We start from the raw sequence: 27,998 nt of genomic DNA, 5'->3' as shown, positions 1-27,998 counted from the left end.
TGCTCCAAGAGACACATTAGAACCGATTATTCCGCTAGATCTCATTTTCAGGGAAACACGGTAGCTACATTTGTAGCATTTTATTTCTCTGGGCAAAAATAAAAGATGTAAATGCTTTGTGTTTTTCAGATTATTTTATTTTTTTGTAGCAACTTTATTAAAATATAATTCACATACCATACAATTCCTCATTTAAAGTATACAATTTACTGGTGTTTAGTATATTCACAGAGTTGTGCGACCATCACCACAATTTTAGAACTTTATCATCTCAAAAAGAAACCCACCACCCTTTAACTGTCATCCCCAAACCATTCATTCTTTCCAGCCTTTAGCAACGACTAATCTGCTCTCTCTATAGATTTGCCTGTTCTGGACCTTTCACATAAATGGAATCATCTTTTGTGACTAGATTCTTTCACTTAGCATAACATTTTCAAGGCTCATCCAGGTTATAGCATTCATTCCTTTTTATGATAGAATAATATTCCATTGTATGAATGCCCTACATTTTATTTATTCATTAGTTGATGGACATTTGAGTCATTTCTACTTTGGGCTATTATGAATAATACTGCTTTGGACATTTGTGTACAAGATTTTGTCTGGACATATGTTTTCATTTCTCTTGGATACATACCTAGGAGTGGACATGCTGAGTCAAATGCAAAGTCTTAACTTTTTGAGTAACTGCCAGACTGTCTCCCAAGGTAGTTGCACCATTTCATATTTCCATCAGCATTGTATGAGGGTTCTGATTTATCTACATCCTTGCTAAAATTTGTTATTATCTGAATTTTTATTACAGCTATCTTATTTGGTATGAAGTGGTATCGCACTGTGGTTTGGATTTGCATTCCCTGATGAGTAATGATCTTCAACATGTTTTCATGTGCTTGTTAGCCATTTGTCTTCTTTGCGGAAATGTGTGTTCAGATCCTTTGCCCATTTTTAATTGGGTTGTCTTTTTATTATTGAGTTGTAAGAGTTTTTATATATATCCCAAATACAAGTCCCTTATTAGCTTTATGATATCCAAATATTTTCTGCCATTTTATGGATTGTCTTTTCACTTTGTTGATAGTGTCCTTTGACATAAAGTTTTTAATATTGATAAGATCCAATTATTTTTTTCTTTTGTTGCTTATGTTTTTGATATCTTATTTATAAGATTCCATGGCCAAATTCAAGGTCACGAAGATTTACTCGTATGTTTTCTTCTGAGAATTTTATAGTTTGAGCTCTTACATTTGAGTCTTTGATTTTGAGATAATTTTTTACATGGTCTGAGGTAAGCAGTTGTACCATTTTACACCCCCACCGGCAAAGCACAGGGTTTCAGTTTCTCCACATCCTTTCCAATATTTGTTATTTTCTATTTGGTTTTTCTTTTTTAATTGTAGCAATCCTAGTGGGTGTGAATTGATACTGTGTTTCGCTGAAAATAAGGCCTAGCCGGACCATCAGCTCTAATGTGTCTTTTGGAGCAAAAATTAATATAAGACCTGGTATTATATTATACCGGGTACTATATTTATTATATCATATCATATCATATTATATGTTATATAAGACCCAGTGTTTTATATTATATTATATTATATTATATTATATCATATCATATCATATCATATCATATCATATCATATTATACCGGGTCTTACATTAAAATATGACCAGATCTTATATTAATTTTTGCTCCAAAAGACATATTAAAGCTGATGGTCCAGCAAGGTCTTATTTTCGGGGAAACACAGTAGCTCATTGTGGCTCTGATTTGCATTTCCCTAATGATTATGGTGTTGAGCATCTTTTTATGTGCCTAATGACCGTTTGTATACTCATACTTCTGTGGAGAAATGTCTATTCAAGTATTCAAGTCCTTTGCCTGTTTTTTAATTGGGTTGTTTTCTTGTTGTTGAGTTGTAGTGGTTCTTCATATATTCTTGATATCAATCTTATCAGATATATGATTTGTAAATATTTTCTCCCTTGTGTGGGTTGCCTTTTCACTCTGTTAGTAGTGTTCCTTAATGCAGGAAAGATTTTAATCTTGATGAAGTTCAACTTACCTATTTTTTTCTTTTGTTGCCTGTGCTTTTGGTGTTATATTAAGAAATCATTGTCAAATCCTGCTACAAATTTCAACACTCGGCCTGGTGGCATTTAAACTACCCATTGAATGATTTAAAGAATTTTGAAGTCACTTATTTTTATTTAACAATTTATTTTTGTAATTTATAAAAGATTTTCATAATTCTCCATTTAATCCCAAATTTCTTCTGAATCTTTATTTTCTTGATTATTGCCAAATGCATTTAATTGTAAATCAAAAGCATGGAAATAGCACATTGTATTATGATACAATTGTTCCCCGTGAGGAATAGCCATCAAAATTATTGCCAAGTGCCTTTATTAGGAAAGGAAAATTCTTAACTGATTAAAGACTATGGATATTATATATCAACTATTAAATGGGTTTTCAACTTCTCTGCTTCATTTGTTAAAAATACTGAATTTCACTTCGGCACATATAATAAAGTTCTACAACTTCAAAGACAGTTTGCATTCTGAAAAGCTTTCCTTGTGGTTACAAGGTTCATTTGAAATTCAAATAACTCTTTGGAATTTGAAGCTAGCTGGAAGCTATGTACTATAGAAGAAAAGGGAAGAAGATTCCTTATATTATTGCTAATTTATAATGCTAGAAGATATTATACCTTTGTATTTAGATAGGATCTGCTAATGTAACTTTTTAAGTCATCAAATAATAGATGCAGGATATGTAATATACATCTTGGGCAATATGAAGGAACTTATTTTTTAATATGCATAATTTTAGTTTTAAACCATTACACTTTTCCAAGCAAGTATTTTTCAAGCCCCTCATTTTGTGTAGTAGATGCTGTGGAAGACCCAACAGAAGCCTAAGACAATGGTTCTCTTCCCTCAGAGAATTTGCCATCTATTTATACAGCCTAATGATACATATGACAATATAAAAGAAGAAATAAGGGATGTACATTATTTAGAATCTGCGAAAATGAAAATGGGGTGGGGTGGTCTGAGAGTCTCAAAGAGGTGGACCTCAGCAGGCCAGGAGGGTTGGAATGGACTGAGGGAAGATGCTGCTCTGTCTAGGTGAGCGGAGAAACATGAGCAAAGAATGACATCTGGGGCGGACAGGTGGCTCAGTTGGTTAGAGCACGAGCTCTGGGCAACAGGGCTGCCGGTTCAATTCCCACATGGGCCAGCAAGCTGCGCCCTCCGCAACTAGAAAGAAGTCAATGAGCTGCCGCTCAGCTCCTGGGTGGCCAGATGGCTCAGTTGGTTGGAGCGCGGGCTCTCAACCACAAGGTTGCTGGTTTGACTCCTCGACTCCCATAAGGGATGGTGGGCTGCGGCCCCTGCAACTAGCAACGGCAGCTGAACCTGGAGCTGAGCTGTGCCCTCCACAACTAAGACTGAAAGAACAACAACTTGACTTGGAAAAAGTCCTGGAAGTACACACTGTTCCCCAATAAAGTCCTGTTCCCCTTCCCCAATAAAAAAAAAAAAAAAAAAAAAGACATCTGACTAGAGAATGTTGTGTGTCAGCTACCAGAGGTAAGGAGCACATTAAGTGTGTCACGGATAATTGGATGGTCAGGTTGAGGACAGACTATGGGGAGCTGGTATGGTAATTTTATATTTGATGTAGTTGACTATAGAGAGACATTGTGAGTTCTTGACCAGGGGAGTGGTGGGAAAATTTAATCTGTCTCCAGTGGAGATCATAGAACTTTAGAGGTAAAGGGATTTTTGGAAACACCCTGTCCAACATCCCTTGTTTACTGAGTCCAGGGAGATAAAATCACTTGCTCAAGGTCACCCATTAGAAAATAACAGACCTGATCTCGGATTCATCTTTTAATTCCAAGGCCATACCACAGTCCTCCAGAATATTTTAAAAGAAAGGAAAGAGGGAGACCAGATGGGAAAAAATTACATAGTCCATACTTGAGGCAGTAAACAGCTCAGTCAGAGAAGTTGCTGGAGAAAATGAACAGAAAAGATAAATAAGAAACATCTTAGTAGGAAAAAGTCACAACCTAATGACTATTTTTTTTGTTTTAGTGAATGACGCGAATATCTAGAGATTCAGTAAGAAACTGAGCTAGTTCTTAAAAACAATATTTGACTAGAGTTAAAAACTAATTCCAATAAAATCATTGTTCATATTCCAAACAACCCCTGCAGATAGGTGCTAAGTAAATAAATATTTGCTGACTGAATGAACAAATGAGTGAATGTATCAACTTAAATTATTTGTATTTTTTTTTTCCAGTAAATATCTTATATGTACTATTTAAAGTATCATTTAAAGAAAACGCTTTCTTTTTTCAGATACACCTTTTTGGAGTTTTGCTGGCCATTTTAGGAAATTTGGTAATCAGCATTTCCCTAAATATTCAGGTAAGAAGAAGTTCATTTTTCTAACATATTATAACCATAATGAGCCTCAGGCACTTTTGCCTTCTTGGGCTCCTTCCTCCATCAAAAATATAAAAAATTATGTTTTGTGACCTCATTGATATAAAGATAAATATGATCCAGCTGGATTACATTCATTTTTTTTTCTTCTTCTGATTGTAAAAGAAAGGTTTTTGTGGGCCTTTTAGTAGTACTGTGTGCCCTAGGCAAGGTGCCTAGCTGGCTTATGAATTTGTACCACACTTAAAAAGATGCTCATAATTTTGGTATAAGCCAAGATGTTTTTTTAAATGTTTGATGTTTTCTTCTAGTACTTACATTATTTTCTTTTAAAAAAAATTTTAAGAAATTTAGAATTGTATATACTTCTTATAAGGAAGTAAGTTCAGTTTTCATAAAATAAATAGGGAAATAGGACTTTGTTTAATGGCCAGGTTTTTTAGGAATCCATAGGTTTAAAACACAAAGAAATACCCAAACCAGATATAAATAAGATTTCACCCCCCAACCCAAGTCCCTGCTACCAAAGCATTCTGCCCTGCTGTGTTTATTGTGGTAGCTACTTTGACTCAAATTTGAATCCCCTTTCAAAAGGTTTTTATTTAGTAATTTATTATCTTTATTTCATTAATGTTTATTTTGGCATCTGGACTTTTTGGTATTCTAAAGTAAGTGTTTGGTATAGTGGACTAAAAAGCCACTTAACTCCTTCACCTACACCTCATCTTCAGATAGTATTAATGATACATATTTTACAGAGTTGTTATGAGAATTAAGTAACATTCATATGTGAGAAAGACCTTTAACTATAAAATGCTGTATCAGTGTGAGTCACTTCTGCTGTTAATATGTTTGGAACAAACACAAAACCGTAATAATTGCTCTATAATAACCTACAAATAAATTTAAAAGCCATGATACAAATTTATTAAGACCCAAAATTTTAAGGCAGATTTTAATTGGGAAGAAATATTACCTTATTTAAATTCTGATTTACTTCCAGAAATACTCTCATCTTCAGCTGGCGCACCGTGAACACCCAAAGCCATTCTTCAAGAGTGTGTTGTGGTGGGGGGGCGTTGTACTGATGGCCATGGGAGAGACAGGAAACTTTGCAGCCTATGGATTTGCCCCCGTTACTCTCATCGCTCCATTGGGCTGTATGTCTGTTACAGGTGAGCCATTTTTCTATGTTTTGACAAATGGAAATTTAAGAGATCAAAATAGTTAATGAAAACATCCAACTTAAACAACACATGCACAAAAGAAGAAAGTCTAGTTTCTGTTTTCTTAACCATGTTAATTTGCAACAATTAAGCTATTAATTTCAGTTATTCACTGACATGCTGTGTCACATTAACCATGAAGAAACTTGCATTTTTGTAGCCATAGCACTTATGTTAAAAACCCTAAATCCTAGTTGAGTTTTAATAAATAAACAGTAACAGCAAATATTACAGTGTTTTTTTGATCATTAATGAATTATCTAAAAACATTTGTAATACAATGTGTTTTAGTCATATATTAAACTGACATTACATGACTTAGATTCTTTGATGCTTGATGTTAACGCCATAGTTTAGCATCCCTTTTACATTAAGAATTAAACATTGGTTCTTCTACATTACTATAAGAATGTGTAATTTTACAGTAATGTCACAATTATCCTACTTTCAAAATTTATATGACTTACTAAATACATTTAGAAAAGAGAATATGAGATGTTGCTAAAGACTGAAAAAAAGAGCAAGATCTTTTAAGTTTTATTCTTTTTTTGCTGCTATGGAAACAGCATGATTCTAAATTTCTGTGAATTTGGAAACTTCATTGAAATAGAAACAAGTTGATGGTTATTATCTGGATCAAGCATAACATGTGCTTACATATCACAATTGTAATATTTCTACTAAAAATTTTATGGTATTCTTAAAGAATGCGTAGTTTAAACTGAAATAATGTACATTTGAAGAGAATTTCATTTTGTTTTGCAAATAGTTTCTTCTTCTTAATCATTTAAAATATTTAAAATACATTCATGAAATATGATAGTAGAATATTTAGCAAAGAACACTTTTTTAGCTTTCTAGAAATTGTTCAGTTAAAATCACCATACTGTTACTACTCTGAAGAGGCACACAGTTTATCTAATCGTTTACCATTTTTAACATTCCGATAAAGTGAGCGATTTGGGTATACCTTATCTTCTATTTACTACGCATACTATCTTTGTGGACATTCTAGATTTTATTTTATTTTGAAAATCTGAGCAATAACAAACAAAAGATCTAGTTATATTGTCAACTTGGGAGCTCTAAAGGCCCCAGTTGTTCTGAAAATGTTATATTATGCTTCAAAATGACTGTATTTAGAGCTGGTCTTTAGTTTCACTTATTATTCTGGCTTATGCTCAGTTTCCATAAAATAACCAAAGAAAGTAAGTGTCCAAGCACATCACAGTTACCTGGGGGAGGGTTGAATGTGCCACATTGTATTGAAATTCTCCACTTATCTCGAGACTCCCAGTCCTGGGAAATCATTTTTCTGGGAACAAGAAAAAGAGAGCTACTCTAACTCAAAGTAAGGAGAATATGCCTGGACTTATTGTAAAGATCAGCGATTACACATAAATGCAATACATATAGCCAGCCTTTTGGGACCTGAAGTGAGAAATCAGAAGTTGCCAGAAATTTAGGACCAGCCTTGATACCTCTCTTAGACCTTCAGCGAAGGTGCCTGTAAAACTGCTCATCTTGGCATGACTTGCTCGAAGCTCTCGTTAATAATGGGAAACTTAGATTTTCCCACCTTCTCCCTTAGACAGCATCCTGTCCTCCCCAAGTCCCCTCAGACTTTGAGCCCACTGCCTTGACAGAGGGACTTTCTTTAATGCTGCATGTCATTTTTCTTTGTGTGATCTTAGCCCCAATTAATTTTAGAACATTTTTAGTAACTTCCCTCTGTGCCCATTTAAAATGGTTCAAAGAAGTACATTATAGTCTTAAACACAAATCATTTCCTACTTTACAGTCTTTGCAAACAGTAATACATGCTCATAAATAATATTCCCACAGCACTTCTGAGCTGAATTTAGGTTATTGTGAAGTGTTGTGGGTGGGTTAGGGACTGCGGGTAATTGAGAATTTTCCCTAGAACAACCTCCTACCATCCTGAGATTCTTTATAAAGATTCTTAGAAACTCGAACAAACTTGAAGCAAAGGGGAAAGTATTTCTTAAAACAGGTGTATCTTATGGTTGTGACTATAGATGAGGCAGAAGAGTGTCCACACGTTCCTATGCTAGAACTTTTTCTTCCCCCTATTATTTCTTGGGAGCTTCAAGAAAGAAATCAAATCTCCCTTTGAATTGAAAAAAAAAAAGATAATATCTGTTGCAATGTTGCATGGAAATTGCATATTCTTTTCTGGCCTTCTGTCTTTTGTTGCTTTTCAAACTAAAAAAAAAAAACAAAAAAAAAAACAAGAAAATTAAAATAGAGAACACTTTGAAAGTTTAGCCTTTAAGTCCAAGTGAAGATTACTTTCTTCCATCTTCCTCCTTCTCCTGAGGTGGTCTGGTTCATACCTACACATGGCGACCTGTTTTTCTTTTCCAGAAATAAGGGGGTACTGTATGGATAAGCATGGGTAGTAGTCTTCTGCACATAAGACTGCTCATGTCAGACGTGCGGTTTGTCTCACATCATCAAAATTCCCACTCCCTTTGTACATAGCAATGGAGCAGGTATTTTTTAGGACTAGTATGTAAGGAGCACTATGGTAAGCATTAGGGATATTTCAGTTTGTGCTCTACCCATGTACCTACTTCAAATAATCTTCTTTCTTATCCTTCCCCCCTCTCTCTCTGTGTGTCCTAGTGTTCCTCGCTGATATGCTACCTCGAGGCAGCATTTCTCAAGCACTAGTTTTACTGGTGCTTTCATAGGTGTTATAAGAAACCAACAAGGGATTCCATAATCAAACAAGTTCCTGAAATATTAGATTTTAAAATTTGCGCAGGTGTCCTTAGGGCTTCTTGGGGCCCTGGGATAGGTCCATTCATACTGTCAGTCTTTCCAAGGTGGGGGCAGTAGACCAAGTTTCCCAAACCTGTTGACCACAAGATGCTTTTATATGAAGCATCTCGAGAAACAACAGTTCTGCAGAAAATCCTTTAGGGTATTCTTAAGGCAGTGCTCACAAGCAGTCACAGCCTCCTAGACACTCAGCCAGGATAGAGAACTCGCCGTGCCTGGCAGTGGGGGCTGGGTAATGGGAAATAATCCTGGTGCATAGGTGGATCTCAGCGGCCCGGCCTTGGTCTACCTCTTTAAGAGATAATGTCAGAGCCCTTGTATTTTTGTCTTACCTTGTACTTTCGCACTACTTTTCATAGTCGCAGTTATGTTGCTGGAAAGCTCTGTGGCTTCAGACAAGTTGTTTAAACCAGTTCATGCCTCAGACTTCTAATCTGTAAAATGGGGATAAAAATAGTTCTTACCTCAGAATTGTCATGGGGAAGAAGTGAGTAAACACAGACATCTAAGAACAGTGTTGGATGTGTAGTACACATGTGTAGAACATGTGTTTGACTGTATAATAATAATTATTATTATTATTATACCATAGAAACAAAGTACAGACTTCCTTATGATAAAGTTTATTTCCATGCCCCCAAAGATGGCTAATGGTTAAATTTTCTAAAATGGATGAACCAATTTGAGAAATGCTTTTTATTATTCTTATCTATGTGATGGTTAATTTTTGGGGAGCTGAAAAGTAGGATCCTCACGGCTCATTTGTTCAGCCATTAAGCAGTAATGACCCTTTGATTCCTCCACAGAGTCCCTACCAAAACATGTTGGAAAATACCTACCAAGAAAAAATATATTTAAAAAACAGACAGGAGTTTGTCAGAGAAAAAGTATAACAGCCTGAGATGTGTGTGCAACTTTCTGTCTTCTTGCCCTGGTTTTATAGCACTTTTGTTCACTTGCTAATTAACTTCAGAGAGGCTGAATGGCAGACTTCTAAAAGGTCTAACTGCAATTTAAGAATGTGTTTTCTGAGGAACTATTTATTATACCAGAAATCTAGTAAAAAGAAATAAGTTGGATATCCTGTGGAACTTGTACTAAAATTTTGAACTTCTGCTAATCTTGTCCCAGCTAAACCCTCTTTCTCAGGAGACCTTTCTTGGCTTCTAGACTAAATTATTCATGCTTATTCTCTGCTCCCTTAGCACCCTAGGTGGGCCTTCCTCTCATCCATGTGGTGCCTTTTTGTGAATTAAAAAACAAGGTGGCATTTCTCTTGGTACTTTAGTTTTGTCTGTAAATTATTGTAATACATTGATTTTATTAGACCAGGATATTCTGGTGCCATCTGTCAGAAAATTGTCCATACAAATCAACAAAATCTGAGACGTGGGTGGTGCCTCCTCAAAATTTGTATCTGTGCACTGCACAACCTGTTCACTGCCTACAGCAGCTCTGACCTTACACTCCCCTTTGGCATTTCTCATCATGCTCTCAGTGGCCACCCTGGCCATTCAACTGAGACCCAGGAGACGGGTGACTGTGCTTGTCTGGCTGCCTGCCTGCCGTCTACTCTTTCCAGGAGAGTGTGGCATGGGGAAATCACACAGTACTGTCTCATAGAATTGTTTTGAAGTTGAATTTTGATAAAATGAGGATAAGATGTTCTGTTATAGGGTATTAGAAGAGAAAAACACTTGTTTAAAAGATTTCAATTCCTGATAAAGCACAATGGTGAAACATTTCATCTCAAGGCACTCGTGAATATTCACTCTTATAAATACTTAAAGGTTTATAAGCCTGTCCTTTGGGAGTTGAGTTAGATTATTTGTGCATCTACAAAGTGTGGCCTTATCTTTAATGTTTTCCTTTTTCTGTTTATCCCCATGACTGTGATCTATGCTACACCTAAGCATTGAGAGATGATTTAAAATAATGAAGTTATCAACAATCCAATGAGTGGAAGCCACATAGAATTAAGAAGATGCATGGTAGACCTTACTTAGTATAAAATTAACTTGTCTAGGGGTAACAAGGGAGTGGGACATGAAGGGAGATTATTGCAGGGGCAGCAAGGGTGGAAGAAACAGAATGTGACAGACATTTTTAGTTCCTTGCTTTTGAGTATATTTATTGAAAGTAATTAGAAAGGAGTTCAGAGAATATGTCAACTTTTTCCAATTAAACTCAGGCAATACTTTAGAAATAGTTAATGCTAAGAAGCTAATACTGAATGTGTATCCACTATGCCAGGTACCACCTGAGACACATAAACTTGTTTCACTTAATTATTGCCCAGATGAATAGAAGTGAGTAATAACTGGATTAAATTTGAGATGAGTTAGATGAGATCAAACACTTGGAATATTAAATGGAACGATAAAATCAATAACAGCAAGTCTCCTTGGCCCTGGAATAATTTCCTATGAGAAGTAGTCACCCTCTTCGTGGGCTAATTTGAATTAAGATTGGAAACTAACTGCACTGAGACAATGAGAGAATGAGCCATATGGCTGATAAGTCTTTTCCATCTTTAATTTTCTCTGTCGTGCTGGCTTTTGCTCAAAAATGAAATTCATGATGGGGAATATATGTTGTTTCGTGTATTTCTGTTCTGCTGTTAGGAAGCGCTAAACTGAAATGAGTCTGTAATCCATTAGATGATGGTCATAGCATAGCCGGAAAGCCCTGGTGAGGCCTTTTGGGATTCCAAAGAAGTCATCTCAAGCAGAAACTTTGGTCTCCAAGATTTTTATTAGAAACAAATGAAAGGAAACATGAACAGACCTGTGAGTGAGTGACCAGTCACCTTCCACAAACCTAGGTGCCATGAACTCTCAGTCCTTCAGAGCCCCCCGTGCTTTGTGCCAGCCTCGACGAAACCACTGACACTCTGAACCTCCTGGGCTGCCTGTGATAGTGACACTTCACATGGACATTTATTTTCATATTGGAAATAATGCAAAAAGATATATATATATCCTTTTTCTCAGTGGTTTGCTGAGTTGTCTGCTTTAGTACATTGTCCCAAAAAAACAGTCTCAATAAAATGTTTGTAATAAAACTCTGAAGTTGTCATTTTATGTCTACTCACGCAGTCTCAGCTAAAAGCATTCCAAAACGTAAAAACTTTATTTGAAATGTCTTTTCCACCCATCCTTGTTGTTTGAGAATGCCACAAAGTATTTCTAGAGAAATAGCTATTGATAAAGTAATGCGCATTTAAATTTATAATACAGAGTTAATTTTTTCAGTGATAGCATTTTTACTTCTTTTCAAGTTTAATCACTAATGTGTGTCAAGAAAAATGTAGAAAAGAAAGGTTATTGTTCCTAATCCAGGTAAATTTCTTCATTTGAAATTATGCAAATTACCTATGAACGATTTCTTCATTTTCTTCAATAAATGACAATAGCAATTTTTTTTAATAAGATGAATTATTTGACACTTTTATTCCTGTGGATAGTAGGCCAACTTTTCTCTCTGTACAGAAATCTTTTTCAAACTGTCACAGATCTTCAAATCCTAACTCCATGTAGTATATTGTAATCGATGTATTTTTTTCTCTACAATTCTACAACTAACGGAGAATGATAATTATGGATAAGTCAGTACTTCAGAACAGTTAGCGTTGACTGAGCCTGTGAGCACGCTCAACGTGTCCACGTGTTTGAAGATTGATTGTGACTGAAGTGAAAGTGCTTTTGTGGTTTGCTTTTCAGCAGTACAATGAAGTTGCCATTATATGTGGTCAGAAACCACAAGCCAGATATTTACATGTGAGGATCTGTTTGTAGCATTATTATATAAATATGTTCTTTTTATGTCATGGGCTATTTTTTTTATAAAAGAGAGTATTCTTTACTGCTTTGTCTTCTATTTTCCTATATTATAAACATACCCTGGTTTCTCTTAAAATCATAGACGTCAAGCAATAAATTGCATGTCCAAGAAAGGAAAATTCATGAAATTTTCATTTGTGGACTAGATCAGTGTTCATAAACCAGTGGCCTGTGGACCAGATCTCGCCACTGCTTTATTTTGTTTGGCTCAAACAATGCTTTTAAAGGGTACAAATTATTTTCCTATATTTAAAAATCGGACCATGACACACAAAAATTTTTTTGTGTGTGTCGGAAGAATCAGATTTGGTAGCACTGGACTTGCAGTTGGCTAGGGCTGAATTACAGCTGCCACATTGTACTGATCTTGTGTTCTCCAGGTCACGGCGGCCCCATACCCCTCGTTGCCACAGCCCATCACTCTCATTAATTTTGCATCTTCGCAGGATTATCTAACTGGCCCCTATAGGCCCTGGAGTTTGTGACCTGTGGACCAAGGTTTTTTTGTTCTTTCCTGTTAAATCAGATAAGAATATCATATCTATAATCACATTTAAATAAAGTGTAATTGATGTTTTTAAACTTTGGGTTAAATTTGCCTTTTAAGAAGGGATCATAAAAAGGTAAAAAATAGGGAGAAGTAAATGTGAACAAAGTCTTTTAAAAATCGCCATACCACAACACATTTAAATAGTTATTAAGCTCTCTTCTGTGCTATTAAACCTTTAATTTAAAAAAAATTATTATTTGGGGGTAAGAGAATTTAAGTAAAAAGTGGCCATTTACCTACCATTCTATAGAAACAAAAATCTAAAGTCACATGTAAAAATCTACCCTTGAGTTCAGTTGCTAACATATAGAAAATCGATGCTTAACTTTTCATTTGCTAATCCTCATTAGTGGTTATCACAGAGAACATTGAAATCAAGTTTGTACAACCTAACTGTACTCTCATGCACCAGATTAATTTTGTAGTTGTTTCTTTTTCTCTCACTTGTGACCTGCCATGGCTCTTACAACACCAACTCTTGGCCACCCACGTGAAGGAAGCTAAGAATTCTTCCATAATAACAACCAGGTTGTAGACAAAGCCTGAGTAATGTCAGAGAGGAGGTGAATAAAGAACAAACTCAGGGTTTATTCCTAAGTAAATCGGAGCATTAGCAAGCTCAATACCAGGGCACATACCTACATTTGGGACTGGCACCCTCCCTGCATCCAGACCTGGTTCAGCTGAAGCCACTGAAATCTTGCTTGGTCTTTATCTGTTTTCGTCTGGAAATGCAAATCAGAATTCCCATCTGTAAGTTTCCTTCTATCAACCCTGATTAGAAAGCATCTCCATTCTGATCGCTAAGCTTAGTGACACTTAATGGCCGAAAAGAGTATAAATGACTCACCAATAGGAGTCAGTCCATTATAACTGTTGCTGAGATTCTTTCTGATCATAAAGTATTATGCTCAAGGCCAAGTGAATACATTAATAAACTGACCCATGGGAGCACTATTTGCACCAAAGAAAATACTAGAAGAAACTTTTTTGTCCTTTCCACTTAATGGATAGTATTCCTGCTATCTTTTATTCTGTTATGATTCCTATATAACCACTGTTTGAATTTTGGTATATTATTTTTCATACACTGCCTTTCACCTTTTTTTTTTAATGTGTTATGGTCGTTGAGGTCTGGTATTTGCCTCTGGAGTCACTGTGTGACACTGTGTAATGAATTTAATCCCAGTGTCCACGAGCCTTTCGTGTAGACCTGTGTCTGTTAGCACTCTGTGTAGACCAGTGTCCAGGAGTACTCTTCTGTATAGACCCATGTATATTCCTGAATCTCTGCCCAAAAGTGGCTCTAGTCCAAAATGTACACACATCTGTGAGTGCTGAGGTAAATGCTGAGTAGTAACTATACTTTAATCATACCTAGTACAAATCTGTTTAATGCTTTTTAAACTATTGATCTTGAAACGTTCTTTCTAGTTTTCAATATTAAATATTATTAGGGAATAAAAATGTAATAGTTTTTCCCCCTTTCTAAGTGCTTATTAGACAATGGTTGTGGTTATAGCAACAACTAGCCAGGGTTGAGTTTGACAGATCTCTGATTGTAGATATATACGGGAGCACTTCAGTTTATTTTTTCTCATTTTAAAAATTTACTACTTTATATAGAAGTCATGTTATTAGCTGTTGCTCAGATACTGTGTTTTTGCTCAGCACAGCTCTCATTTTAACCGTGTTTTTGCAAGATAAATGAGTCACAAGTAAATGTATCTTAATAAAATGTTCTTTTTTATTACTTTCTTTGCTAGATAAATAAAACTTAAAATCTTATTCTCTTATCTAAAAATTTTGTAGAAAATCTCATATCCTCTTAAAACGGAAAAAAAGTATAAAAGTGCATCAGACATATACATTCTTTCAGAAAGTGAAAGTCGTATATTTGTGTTTCATAAAACTCTGATAACGATTTTATAGCAATTCATATAATTTGATGCATGTAGTGTAGTCCAAATATATTGTTACCAATCATGTCCTTTTTGCTTTTATCAATGAAATTATCTCCTGCATAACATTTTTCCTTCTTCCTTCTGAAAGTGAAATGAAACTGTGGCTTAGCAACAAAAAGAAAAGGAAAACAGTACCTTCCTTACTTCAAGGGAGGCAATGGAGTGTGGTGTACTAGGAGGAGCTCTGGATTGAAATAAGGCAATAGGGTGTTGCTTCCGACTCTGCTATAATATACATGTTTGTTAGATGAATGGATCAATGAATAAACAAACAACCTCTTTGGACCTCAGTTTCCCAATTATAATGTTTAGGACCTGGAGTAGATTATCTCTATCTCTACTAGCCCCCAAATTTCCTTCTTCCATGGAAACAATGTCTCCCTTCTTAAATGGAATCCTTTGCTGTGAAACAGTCATCTTAAGAATTGTTCAAATGGAATGCATTTGGTGTGTGTTAGTGTAGTGATACTTTTCCTTTTTTTTTTTTTTTAACACAAATGACGGTTTATCGTTTGTCACTGGCTAGATGGCAAGCAGACAGGCAGAGTAAAAAGATAGTTAAAAGTGAGTGTGGAGACATGCAGTCTGCAGCCACCATACTTGATGAGCTGAGGGTGCAAGGCAAAGGGTAGCCCCAAGCAGATGCTGCTCCATGCATGGCCCAACCCTGCCTCTGCAGCCAGGCTCCCTCTGCCCCAGTTTGCCCATTTTTTATTGTTAATCTGTCTCCCTCCACTTGGAAATATTCCTTACCTAATTACACAGGAAGTCAGTGATACGGGTCTTGGTCTCTATACCTTTTCTAATGTTCTAACATGAGAAATTAGTGTCCCTGAATTATTTTGGTGCAAACCTGAAACAAAATTTTCATACATTTTTACATCTGTCCCAAACTCATTTCTTACTGTAATGGGCTATGTATCTATACATTAATTTATCTACATAAAATATTGCTTCAATGTTTTAAAGCATGCCACACAATTAAATTCATGCTTGGTGGACATTTCCCAGGCCCGGTTTATTTTGTGTGAAACCATTCCTATAAGTAACGTGCCCAGAAAAAATTTGCAAGGACATAGCTCAACTTGCACGAGAGAGAGCTAGGTTGAGAAGAAGATGGGAAGAATATATGAGGATCCCAGCTTATCTTGAATGAGTTTCCAATGTAGATTTGTTCTTTTGTTTTAAATCAATTGCCAGAACACCAGTTATAGTTATATTCAACTTTAATTGATTGAAAAGATTATTATACAGACTCATTATTATCTATGAAGAATTTTTAATGACATGGCATATTGCTTATAACATGGTAACTGAGAAAACTGAAAAATTTTGCACTGTAGTTTGATCTCAGCTAAAGGGAAATGAACATACTAACATATTAACTGTGGTTTTCTCTAGACGGTGATATTATCTTATAATGATTTTTTCCCTATATTTTTACTTTAAAAAACAAACAAATAAAATTTTCAGTTCACAGTTTTTGTTAAAAATTTAAAATACAAATTATGTTGTATCTTTGTTTTTTGTATCAGTGGAAGCTGCCTTTTCCCATGCCTCTACTCATAGAGGAATGGCTCCATAAGAGGAACAACTTAGAAAGATTCAACTTACCCACACACCTAAGGCCATAGCAGCAGGCCATTGCTCAGTTCTGAGGCTGAGAGTTCAGTAGCATCATCAATGGGAAAGAGGTCTGAAACATCACAAAGGTCAGCAAATGCGGGCAGAGATCTCACAAACACTCTTTTATTTATGTGCTAGGTACTAACTGCACACTGGAGATCTTAGAATAAGATACATCTGAGTAAAAGGGACTGGTAGTCTTTGTGGGAAGACAGGCAAATAAATCTTAGGTGTGATGAAAAAGCTGTATTACCTATGTATCACACATAAGTGTGGAGTGGTCAACCTGGTTGGGGGTGGGGGGAGTCCAGAGGTGATGCTTGAGTGTAGAGTTGCTCGAGAGGATGGAGGCAGAGTTGCATAGGGAATGGCACAAATAAAAGTCCTTTAGCATGAAACTAAATGATGGTTCTGGTGAACTATGACTGTTTTGGTAAGGGTGGGCATAGAATATAAAAGAGATCAAGGGCAGATGTGAGAAAATTGGCAGGAGCAAAGTCATGATTGGCTGTCTTTGAATGTCATACTCAGTAGTTTGGCTTTTATCCTGTACGTCACAAGAAGTCATTAAGAGGTTTGAAAGCTGTGGATTGACATTAGATTTGCATTTTAGAAAGATTATGCTGGTGGTGCTCTGGGGAAAGGGTAGTGAAATGGGAGGCCCCAGTGGGAAGCTGTTACAGTTATCTAACCCTGAGGTGAAGCTGACCTGAGTTGGGACAGTGACAATGAAATGAAGAGTATAAGGTGGACTTGAGAGATAGTGAAATTCAGACTTAATGGACCCAGTAGCCTGTTGGATGTGTAGTGTGAAGGAGGGGGAGACTAGGAAGAAGCCTCGGATTCCGGTGCTTTGTAGAGGTTTCATAGAAATAGGGATTAGAGGAGGAGATGATGAGAAATAACGAGTTTCAGTTTGGGATATATATATATTTTTTAATTGTTTGTATTTTTCAATTATAGTTGACATACCATATTATATTAGTTTCAGGTATACAACATAGTGATTAGACATTTATATAACTTAGGAAGTATCAACCTGGTAAGTCTGACACCATACATAATTATTACAATATTATTAACTATATTCCCTATGCTGTATTTTACATCCCTGTGACTTTTTATAACTGACAATATGTACATCTTAATCCCTTTCCCTTTTTCTCCCATCCTCCCAAGTCCCCTCCCATCTGATAACCATCAAAATGTTCTCTGTATCTTTGAGTCTGCTTCTGTTTTGTTTGTTTATTTTGTTTTTTAGATTCCACATATAAGTGAAATCATACAGTATTTGTCTTTCCCTGTCTGACTTATTTCACTTAGCATAATACGCTCTAGGTCCATCCATGTCTGTTTTTGCAAATGGCGAGATTTCATTCTTTTTTATCGCCGAGTAATATTCCATTGTATTTTTTATGCCACCTCTTCTTTATCCAGTTGTCTATCGAAGGACACTTAGGTTGCTTTCATATCTTGGCTTTTGTAAATAGTACTGCAGTGAACATAGGGGTGCATGTGTCTTTTCGAATTAGTGTTTTGGATTTTTTTCAGATAAATACCCAGAAGTGGAATTGCTGAGGCATAAGGTAGTTCTATTTTTAATATTTTGAGGAAACTCCATACTGTTTTCCATAGGGACTGCACCAATTTACAATCTCAGTTTGGGATATATCTAAAGTTAAGACTTTGTTCTTTCCGCCATTTCTTTTGTTCTTTCCTTCCCTTCTATCTCTTTCTGCCTTTCTACCCCTTGCTACTCTTTCTGCCTTTCCCTCCTTTCCTTCCTTCCTTCCTTCCTTCCTTCCTTCCTTCCTTCCTTCCTTCCCTCCCTCCCTCCCTCCCTCCCTCCCTCCCTCTCTCTCTCTCTCTCTCTCTCTGTCCCCTTTCTTTACATTCATTTAGTCATTTAGTAAACTTTTATTAAGCCCTCACTGTGTACCAGGCACTATCCCAGTCACTGTCCTAAGGCCATTGTAACCGAGGCCACTTTCCATGTATACGCCACCACAGGGGGAAAAGAAGTCATTTTGACAGCCACAGCTGCTGGGTGTCTCTGACCAGGACACAGCTGTTAAGCCTAAGACACAAACTGCTTAACTCCTTTCAAATGGCATTGCATTATGTTTTTATATTGGAAACTCCGCTAACAGCCATTTTCTTTCTAGGTAGTGCCATTATTTCTGTTATGTTTCTGAAAGAAAATTTGAGAGTCTCAGATTTACTAGGTAAGTAATTCTTTAATTCATGTAATTATAGCACAGCTTGATGAAGAAATAATAATATTATCCAGAAAAAATATGTGCTTTAAAAACTGGGAACAAATTACTGAAGTGGATATAGTCTCATTTAGAGGTGAATGTTATTCTGTCTTGGAGTTGCCTTCTGCTCTTCATGGGAAATACTTCCATTTTCATTGTGACCACTGCCTATACTATTGACCACAGCAAATTATTATTTTACATTGTTACGAAGTTTATGAAATTTTATGACCGTAATAAAATCCAAAAAATCGGTTACCTAATAGAGTATTTCACTTCAAAGAATGTATTTTTTAGATTGTTGCATGAAAATACTACATAAAAATGAAAAAACACACACAAAAATTAGATGTACCAGTTAACTACTTAATTTGTATTTCGCTGTCTCCAAAAGTAACATAGAACTTTGCTCTTCAAAATTTTCTTTAGAAATATAGCTATTAATGGAAATTAACAGTAGCCTTCCTGGCTGTAGGAAAGATTAGTTATATAGCAAAACCTTCATATATTGATTATATCTTCTACTTCTTATTGGGAATATCATTGGTGAGAAGGATTATAAAGATTCATATTTTCTTCCTTGAAAAAATCCTGTCTGAATTGCTGATGACATATGATAATGAATATGATACTTTAGGCACTTGAAATAAAACAATGTCTGCTCACTTCCAAGGAGATCACATTTATTTTAAAAATTTGAGCTTTAAATATGACACCAGTGTTGCTATGCTGAGCATTTGTTTTCTTTGATCATATTTCCCTTGAGCCTAGTGTCTTGAAAGAGTTTTCACTTTTTCTTTTTCCTCCTTAGTTTGGTTCTGCTAGTAGAGTTTTTAGTCAACATTGTCAAATTTTTCATGGTTAAAATGTTTTTCCAAATGCATTCCTTTGTGAACTGTCTCTTTTCAAATATATTATTTTTCTGTACTATGTTTTTTATATATTATGGTTTGTGGGATCATTTGGGGAAGTTGTATGGAATCAGAAATAAGAATGAGCAATGCCTGAGTTTTATAAATTAACGTCCTATATTATTTATCAAATGTCTTCAGGAAACTTTAAATTGTTTTATTTAAAATATGGAATTTGTAGTTAATGGTTAATTAATGTTTAAATTAATCTAAGGTATTTAATGAAGTAATACAGATGAATATAAAGTAAGACTTGCTAATTATCATGAACATTAGTGATAAAAAGATGATTAAGACAGAATCCTAAAATAATACAGTTGATGATAAAATATACACATAAAAAAGTTTTTTTTAAGCATAGAATAATATGTATCATAAGGCCTTCAGCCTTTAGTTTGGAACAGGGTTTCTCAGCCTCAACACTACTGACATTTTCGGTTGGATAGTTCTCCATTGTAAGGGGCTGTCCTGTGCCTTGTAGGGTGTTCAGCAGCATCCGTCCTGGCCTTTACTGATTAGATTCCAGTAGTACCCTCTGCCCCAGTTATGACTTCCAAAAATGACTTCATCATTGCCAAATGTTCCTGGAAGGAAGGGGGTATAAAATCTCCCCCAGTTGAGAACCACTGGTTTGAATGGAGAGTACCCTAGCTGGGAAGCTCAGAGAAAAATTTTTACAGCAGAGGTAACATTTGAATCAGTTCTGACGGCTGGATAGGACAGGCATGGGCCACATCCAAGCATTTCGAGGAGGGCATACAGAGGGAAGAACACGAGAAGTGTTAACAAAGGTGCAAAAAGGTACATACGGTGTCTATTTAATACTGTACTACCACTGCTGCCAGTAAGGTTTAGGAAAAAAAATTAATGAAAATCATAACTGTGGAAAAGGAAGAAATAAAAATATCAGTATGTGCAGATGATTTGATTATACACTTAGACCAACTAAGCATTACTAAAAGCAAGTAACTGGCTCAACATCAAAGGATGTAAATTAAACTCACTCTCATGGGTTCAAATCTGGATTCAACTTCTACTGTCAACTGTATGGCCAAAATAATATTATTTAGCTTCTTTAAGCCTCAGTTTGCTGACAAATATAGGACGCTGTCTTAAGGATCAAATTGGATAATTCACATAAGTACTTTGACAAATGTAAAGCCCTGTTAATATAATTGTCATCATTTCTATGACCAACTTCATTCCCCACAGGTAATACTAAAAATGTGATATAAGGAAGGAACAGGAAACACACACACATACACACACACACACACACCAAGTAAATAAATAAAACCTCTATTAATTCTTTGATTCTTTGCTAATTTCTCTTATTTTAATAACAGCTAACCTTTATTAAATATTTTCTCTTTCCAAGTACGATGTTTTACATGAACTATCTCACTTAAACACAGGAACAACCCATTTACAGAACTGATACTTTGAGAGACTAAATAATTTGCCCAATGTCCTATAACTAATAAGTGGTGGACCAGTATTCTAATAGTGGCAGCCTGACAGAACGATAAAGTAATGGTTGAGGGTGAGTCTCTAGGGTCAGAGAGCTGTGTGACCTTTGCAAAGTTACTTAATCTCTTTAAGCCTCAATTTCCTCATCTTTAAAATATTACTTACTTCCTAAGATTAAATGAGTTCATGTATGTAAAACTTATAGAAAAGTACCTATTACATAAAAAAAAGTGCTCAGTAATATTATATATTATTATCATTACTACTACTGCCACCATCACCCACCACTACACTCTACTGGTTCATCAGAGGAAACCTTGATTAGGATATTTTTGAGAACTTTAGTAATCCAGGCAACATTTCCCACAGCTCTAGCTTGGGTGTTTTTGCCTTATTAACTTGATGCTTTTGGAGTAGGACTATATAAGTGATGTCACATTTGTTTTTTTCTGTAGTTAGAAGTGATCAATTCTTGACTCTAGTGTCATTAAGAATAAGGATTTAGTCACCTATTCCATATCTAGGCGTCCAACAGCACTTTTATAAGCTTACCATGATCTGAGGTGTAATAACCCACTTCATACTTAGGGAAATACTTATTTTCCCCAACCTTATTCCGTAGTATGTTAAGTCACAGGTATTTTCTTTTTTCCTGTATTGCTGTTGCTTTGAGAAAATTTGACTCTTTCTTTTAAAAACTGAAAAATACATGTTTTTTATCTTTACAGAAACTAAAACCAAGCAGGGAAAAGAACAGTTAGTGGCATTTTTCTAAAAAAAGATTAACATATAAGCATGCAAAAAATTAAATTGTCAAAATGTGCAAAAGAAAATCATTTATTTTTCCCTGCTTCAAGCAAATGAAAGTTTGTTTTTCAGGATGGAACAAATGAAGATTTTTGGACCATGCGGGAACAAGCTGAACTAATTTATTGCCAAATGTTACTCTGTGGCTATGAGGCTTTTCACCACTAGCCTCAAAAAATGACCTCACAAAAACTATGTCTGAAAGGAATCGCCAACTATTATTAATGCAATGACAGGATTTGGACTGTGCTCTGATTCTTAGTGGATTAATAACTTTAAATTATTTTAATGATTTTTGTCCTTTAAAAAAAGCACCAGATTTCTCTCTTCTTCAATCAGCCAAAAACGACAGTATTTTCTCCTCTTTTCTCCCTTAGTCATCAAAAATACTGAATCTAATAGTCTGTGAGATACTACTTGATTTAAGTCCAGATAGTATTATTATCAAAATAAAAATTGCAGTCAATTCATCAGCACTCCCCAGAGACTAGTAACTTAATTACTTCAAGTCACCTATAAATGGTTCCCCCAGATAAAATGTCAAGAGATTAATAATGAGATGAAGAGTATCTCCTTTTTTCCTTCTCCTACACCAGAGGTCAGTTTGGTTCGGGGCCAGTATCTAGAACCCTAATCTAGCCAAACAAACCATCATTTCTGGTTGAGAAGACAGATGGGCTATTTTGGTTTCAAAACTGCCTCAAGAACAGCAGACTTTTTGATGGCGGGTTCAGGACTATTTGTAGTCAGTACATTATTGAGACTTCTCAATTCAGGGCTCCTTCAGAGTTAAGCTGCCATAAGCCTGAGGAATCTGGAGAGGGAACAACATCCCAAATGGTTTGCTGTTAAAGAGTCCAGTTTATTCTGTGACTCCTGGTATCCCACAAAAGTAATAGCTGGACCCCCATTGATCAGGAGACATATTGCAAAGACAAAGAGAATCAGAAATCAATCTTGGTTGGAGAAAGGTTAGCTGAATATTAAAAAACTGTTAAGGCTACCAGAAGTCAGGTCAAGACAGATTCCAGGAGTTAGACAATAGACAGTTAACATTAGCTGGCATCCAACTGGGCAGTGGGGACAAAATTAAAGGAGATCTCAGGTTTTACTTAAGGGGACAGGTGGGCTGGGAAACCAGATGTCAATTGAGAAAGAATTGTGGAAGTAGATCTTAGAATAAGGCTTGCATAGATGAGGAATTCAGCATGTTAGCGGTGCCAGTGAACAGAAGCATCAGAAGGAGCCTGATTCTAGCTCTTTTCCCTTCAATCACTTTTATACTTCCTTCTCAGTCACAAGTATCTACGGGAGATTTTTACAACAGAATGGCCATAGCCTCCTGAAGCAGAGGCTGCAGTCTTACAGCTGGATCCAGTTAAATGTCAGACGTTTCCCTAAGTATAAAAGACTCCTCAAAACACTACTTAGGATGATATAAATGGTCAAATATGTTCAGAAAATATTATAACCATATCCTCCTCCAGGAGATCCACAATGAACACTAACACATTGAGGATCTAAAGGGTCTTCCAGTAAAAGAACTATTTAAGTTTGTTTAACTCAACTCTTCCCAAATAGATTTGACTTGTGACCTTTTTTGGTGAAGCATCCATCTTATAAAACTGGTTCCAAGAAACAACAGTTTGGAGATGCTCTTCTAAAGGAACCTGAGGGCCAGTCAAGGATCACTGCCAGGAGGAGTCAATTCCTTCTGTGCTCTGTGGGGATGCTGTATCTGCCCTCAGGTTATGCTCTGGACAACTCATGGGGCACCACGTGTTAGGACTGCAACATGAATGACCACCCTGAGTTTTCCATTCATCAGCCCTGCTCCTTTATGCACACAAGAGGCATGAGAGTGTAATCGTTAAGAAAATAGGCTACCTATGTTCCAATCTAAGCTCTCCACTCAGGTAGAAAATCCCAGACAAGATAGTTATTCCCTCTGTGACTCAATTTCCTCATATGCCCAATGTAGATAGTAATAATTTAGTAGTATATATGGCGTGATCAAATTATACGATGAATGTTTAAATTAAAAAAAAAATTATTACAGTGAAAGACACATTGCCATTAATCCCCCCTCAAAATACTACCCCTCACTTCAAACACACTTATCCCAGCATTCTTGCCACTTTCTGAAGCAATTCTGGGAGTCCTCTTTCGTGAGTGTCTTTAGTTATGCTGTTGTGGCTGCCTCGATGTCCTGAATCGATTCAAAACATTTACTTTTCATGGTTATTTTGACTTTGGAGAAGAGCCAGAAGTCACCCAGTGCCAGATCTGGTGAATAAAGTGGATGAGGGCAAACCATAATGTTTTCATTTGACAGAAATTGCCGTACCAGAAGTGATGTGTGATCAGGAGCTTTTCCGTTGTGATCAAAGCATACAGTGAATGCTGCTGCCAAGTGCCATCCAACGGAAAGGCAGGGATCTTCAATACGGGAAGCGACGCATTGAACCTTAGTAACAGTGTGTGTCAAGTTTCAACTTGTTGGGTGCAGTCAGTTGGGTGTGAACTACGTTTGGGAGAAGGTGTTTAAAGTGTGCCGTAAATCATCTCCCATCATGAAAATGCTCCATGTCACACATCGCTTCTGGTATAGCAATTTCTATCAAATAAAAATATTATTGTGTGCTCATCCACCTTATTGACCAGATCTGGCACGATGCAACTTCTGGCTCTTCCCCAAAGTCAAAATGACCATGAAAGAATCAATTCTGGACATCAAGGCAGCCATGACAGCGCAACTAATGACATTCACAAAAGAGGACTTCCCGAACTGCTTCAGAAAGTGGCAAGAATGATGGGATAAGTGTGTTTGAAGTGAGGCATAGTATTTTGAGGGGGATTAATGGCAATGTGTCTTTTATTGTAATAAATCTTTTTTAATTTAAACATTCACCATGTTTTTATCATACTTCCTACAATATTATACATTATATACTATATGATATACATATAGTATATGTTATAATAGTATAATAACATAATAGTATAGTTATTTTTCACAGGTTTGTTCTAAGGATTAAGTTAGTTATATAAAGCAATGAGAATTGTGCTCATAAGTGTTACCTATTAGGTTGGTGCAAAAGTAATTGCAGTTTAAAAGGTTAAAAACAATTGCAAAAACCACAATTACTTTTGTACCAACCTAATATTACTATCATAGTTATGATCATCACATTACAATATGATAATGATCACAGTGTAACTCTCATGTCAGCCATACTTGTCTATGAAATCAATAGTTTTAAGAATATCAGTTAAAAAAAATGGTTGCCCTGCCTTGGCATATGCCCTCCCACAGAATACCTGCTCTATCTACTATAAAGAGCAAGAATGAGCTTGTTTACTTGTTTCGCACATGTGGCAAGTTTACACGAAGAGATTTTATTAATATTTGTATATTGTATCACGCTAAATCTGAAACTTTCACCAGATCATTGTAGACTCTTAAGTGACTTGAGTTGTATTTGATGAGTTGTATTTGCTGCAGGTCTGAGCATGAGGTTAGTGGGTGGGGCCACATCCCTATGTCATGGTCGTGTCTAGAATCCAGTCGTTGCTTCCCACCTGCAGCTTTCCCACAGCTGCTCCATCTTTGGTCCCTGCAATATCCAGACCTTGGTGCTTTGTGCACCAGTTCCCTGAGGTTAGCAGTAGGTAGCAAACATAGTGCTGCTAGTGTTTCTTCACGGTGGTCTGTTATGTCATTTCTTTTGTTCTGTTTTCTTTTAAGACCAGTGGGGTGCGGGGGGAGTCTTCACTAGGGGCCAGACTATTCCTTCCTGTTCAGCCCTTCCATTCTCAAATTGGATTGTCATCCCCTTAGAGACAGCCCCAGTGACAGTCCCTAATGATCCCTGGACTATAACATTAGAAATACAATTTTGAATTAATTTTTAAGCTTAAGTCAGATGGCCTTTGACTCTTGGCAGTCAGCATCCTGAGGCTACTCTGTCCCAGGGTCCTCTGTTACATCAGCCCTTCAGGTGAGCTTTTCAAACACATTCAGCCCCCCAGACTGGCCTCTTGCAGAGCCAAATTCCTGGAATACAGCAGGTATGACAAGTTAATTTGTACCTAGAGATGAGAAGATTGAGTCACAGAAGGATAAATAGCTTCCAGCTAGCAAGTAGCAGTGAAATTTGAATCCATGGGAGCAGTTTCAGCTTAGATCGACTTCTAATTCTTGACCTGAAATTTAACCATTTCCATGGGCAAAGAACATGTTAAGTGCTGCTTCCCTTTCTGCAGTATCTTATGCTTCCAGATTACTCCTTTGGGCGAATGGGCCAGCAGAAGATGAACTAGCAAGTTTTCTAAGTCAGAAATCTGTGTCTTTCAAAAGAAGTAATATTCATGGCTTTACTGAAATAAAAATAGCAGGAACTGACATCTCATGCCATTTTTAGAAAAAAGTAGCATATAAATAAATTTTAAGGAAATTTTTTGAAGGAACTGCCAATGACTATCTTCAACACTTATAAACACTTAAGGAAAATTGCACATGATACACAAAGAAGATAGTCATATAGAAAAATATAAGTGATGTCAAATAAACAAGCATATAACAGGTAGCAGCTATCCACACTGCCTTTCTAATTGTCAGAGGTAGCTGAAATTAAACTTACTAAAAAGAATGTATGACCTACTGAGCTGCCATAGAGTTACTTACTACACTCACAGATCAAATAATACATATGAAAAAAGAACTTTGAAAGTATATTTGCAAAATCATCAGTCATTTTATTTGTTTTTAAGGAGTTTTGAAGTGCAGTGAAGATCTATATTGGTAGAAATGGGCACAGGTATGCGAATGTGGAAGCAGATGTGAAACTGGGAGGGATGTGTCAGGATGTGAAATGGACCATACTGGAAAGTTAACAATACTACTTCCATATAATGGAATCCTTTGCAGACTTAAAAAGAATGAGGCTGCCCTACATAAACTGATGTAAGACGTTCTTCACGATGTTCTGTTAAGTAGAAATAAAGCAAGATACAAAACGTGTGTAAATATCATTTGTGTAAAAAACCAAACCCATACACTCTCACACACACAATGCATAAAACATCTCTGAAAGAAAATCTCAAGAACTAGTGGCAGTAGTTATCTTTGAGGAGAGAAACTACCGTGTTTCCCCGAAAATAAGACCTAGCCGGACAATCAGCTCTAATGCATCTTTTGGAGCAAAAATTAATATAAGACCTGGTCTTATTTTACTATAATATAAGACCCGGTCCTATGTAATGTAATATGATATAATATAATATAATATAATATAATATAATATAATATAATATAATATAATATAATATAATATAATATATACCGTTAAATTTTTTACCATATACATTTGTTACCCATTCAAAACTAAAGTAAAAAAAGAAATATAATTGACACTAGATACAGTTAGATAAGATAAATCACTTGCAGAGGAGCTTAATATAAATTAGAGTTGGAAGTCTGAGACTTCTAAACTGTTTTCAATGCATTTTTTTTCTGCTATACTATACCAAATTTAAAGAACTTTTTAAAAAATCTCTTCTTCCTAGGAATCTAATATTGACCAATTATAAGATCTTTTTTTCCAAAAGAAAAGACAAGGCTGACCAATAATTTTGCCCAAGTTCTTATATATGGTTTTTATTATTTTCCTTTTATTATAGTACTTAATAATGTATATTGTTTTTCATTTAAAAAAATTCTCATTAGAAATATATTTTAAAATTGTGCATATAATTTGTCTTCACAAAGTGTTACAGAATAAATTGTTGCATTAGAGGAAGACTTATTTTATAGCTTCTACAATACCCTGAATAGCTATTGTCTAGCTTGTGTGAAAAATCAAATGCTCTTTGTTCTCAAAAACCAGAATTCAAACTTCTAAATCATTTGGTTAAGAGGAATAGGAAATTGGTATCTTCAAATTGTGAGATTTTATAGAGAAACCAAATTGTTTCAGGTTGGAGTCAATGCTGGTTGTAAATTATGTATATGACAATGCTGACCTCAGTGATGAAACAAGTTGAATTATGTTTTCAAGGGTA

At 35.8% G+C, this 27,998-nt stretch overlaps 1 protein-coding gene across 2 annotated transcripts in view; it reads left to right on the top strand.

Annotated features, from left to right (window-relative positions):
• The window catches only part of NIPAL2 (NIPA like domain containing 2), a 79,554-nt gene that overhangs the window by 27,307 nt on the left and 24,249 nt on the right, over positions 1-27,998 (top strand). For both annotated transcript variants that reach the window (XM_033125732.1, XM_033125731.1), the window contains exons 2-4: positions 4,387-4,455; positions 5,477-5,648; positions 18,655-18,714. In XM_033125732.1, coding sequence (XP_032981623.1) covers positions 4,387-4,455; positions 5,477-5,648; positions 18,655-18,714 — 301 coding nt within the window. The remainder of the gene's footprint in view (positions 1-4,386; positions 4,456-5,476; positions 5,649-18,654; positions 18,715-27,998) is intronic.

This window comes from Rhinolophus ferrumequinum, chromosome 14 (genome assembly GCF_004115265.2).
Source record: "Rhinolophus ferrumequinum isolate MPI-CBG mRhiFer1 chromosome 14, mRhiFer1_v1.p, whole genome shotgun sequence".
NCBI lineage: Eukaryota > Metazoa > Chordata > Mammalia > Chiroptera > Rhinolophidae > Rhinolophus > Rhinolophus ferrumequinum.
This window is presented reverse-complemented; position numbering and strand designations above follow the sequence as displayed.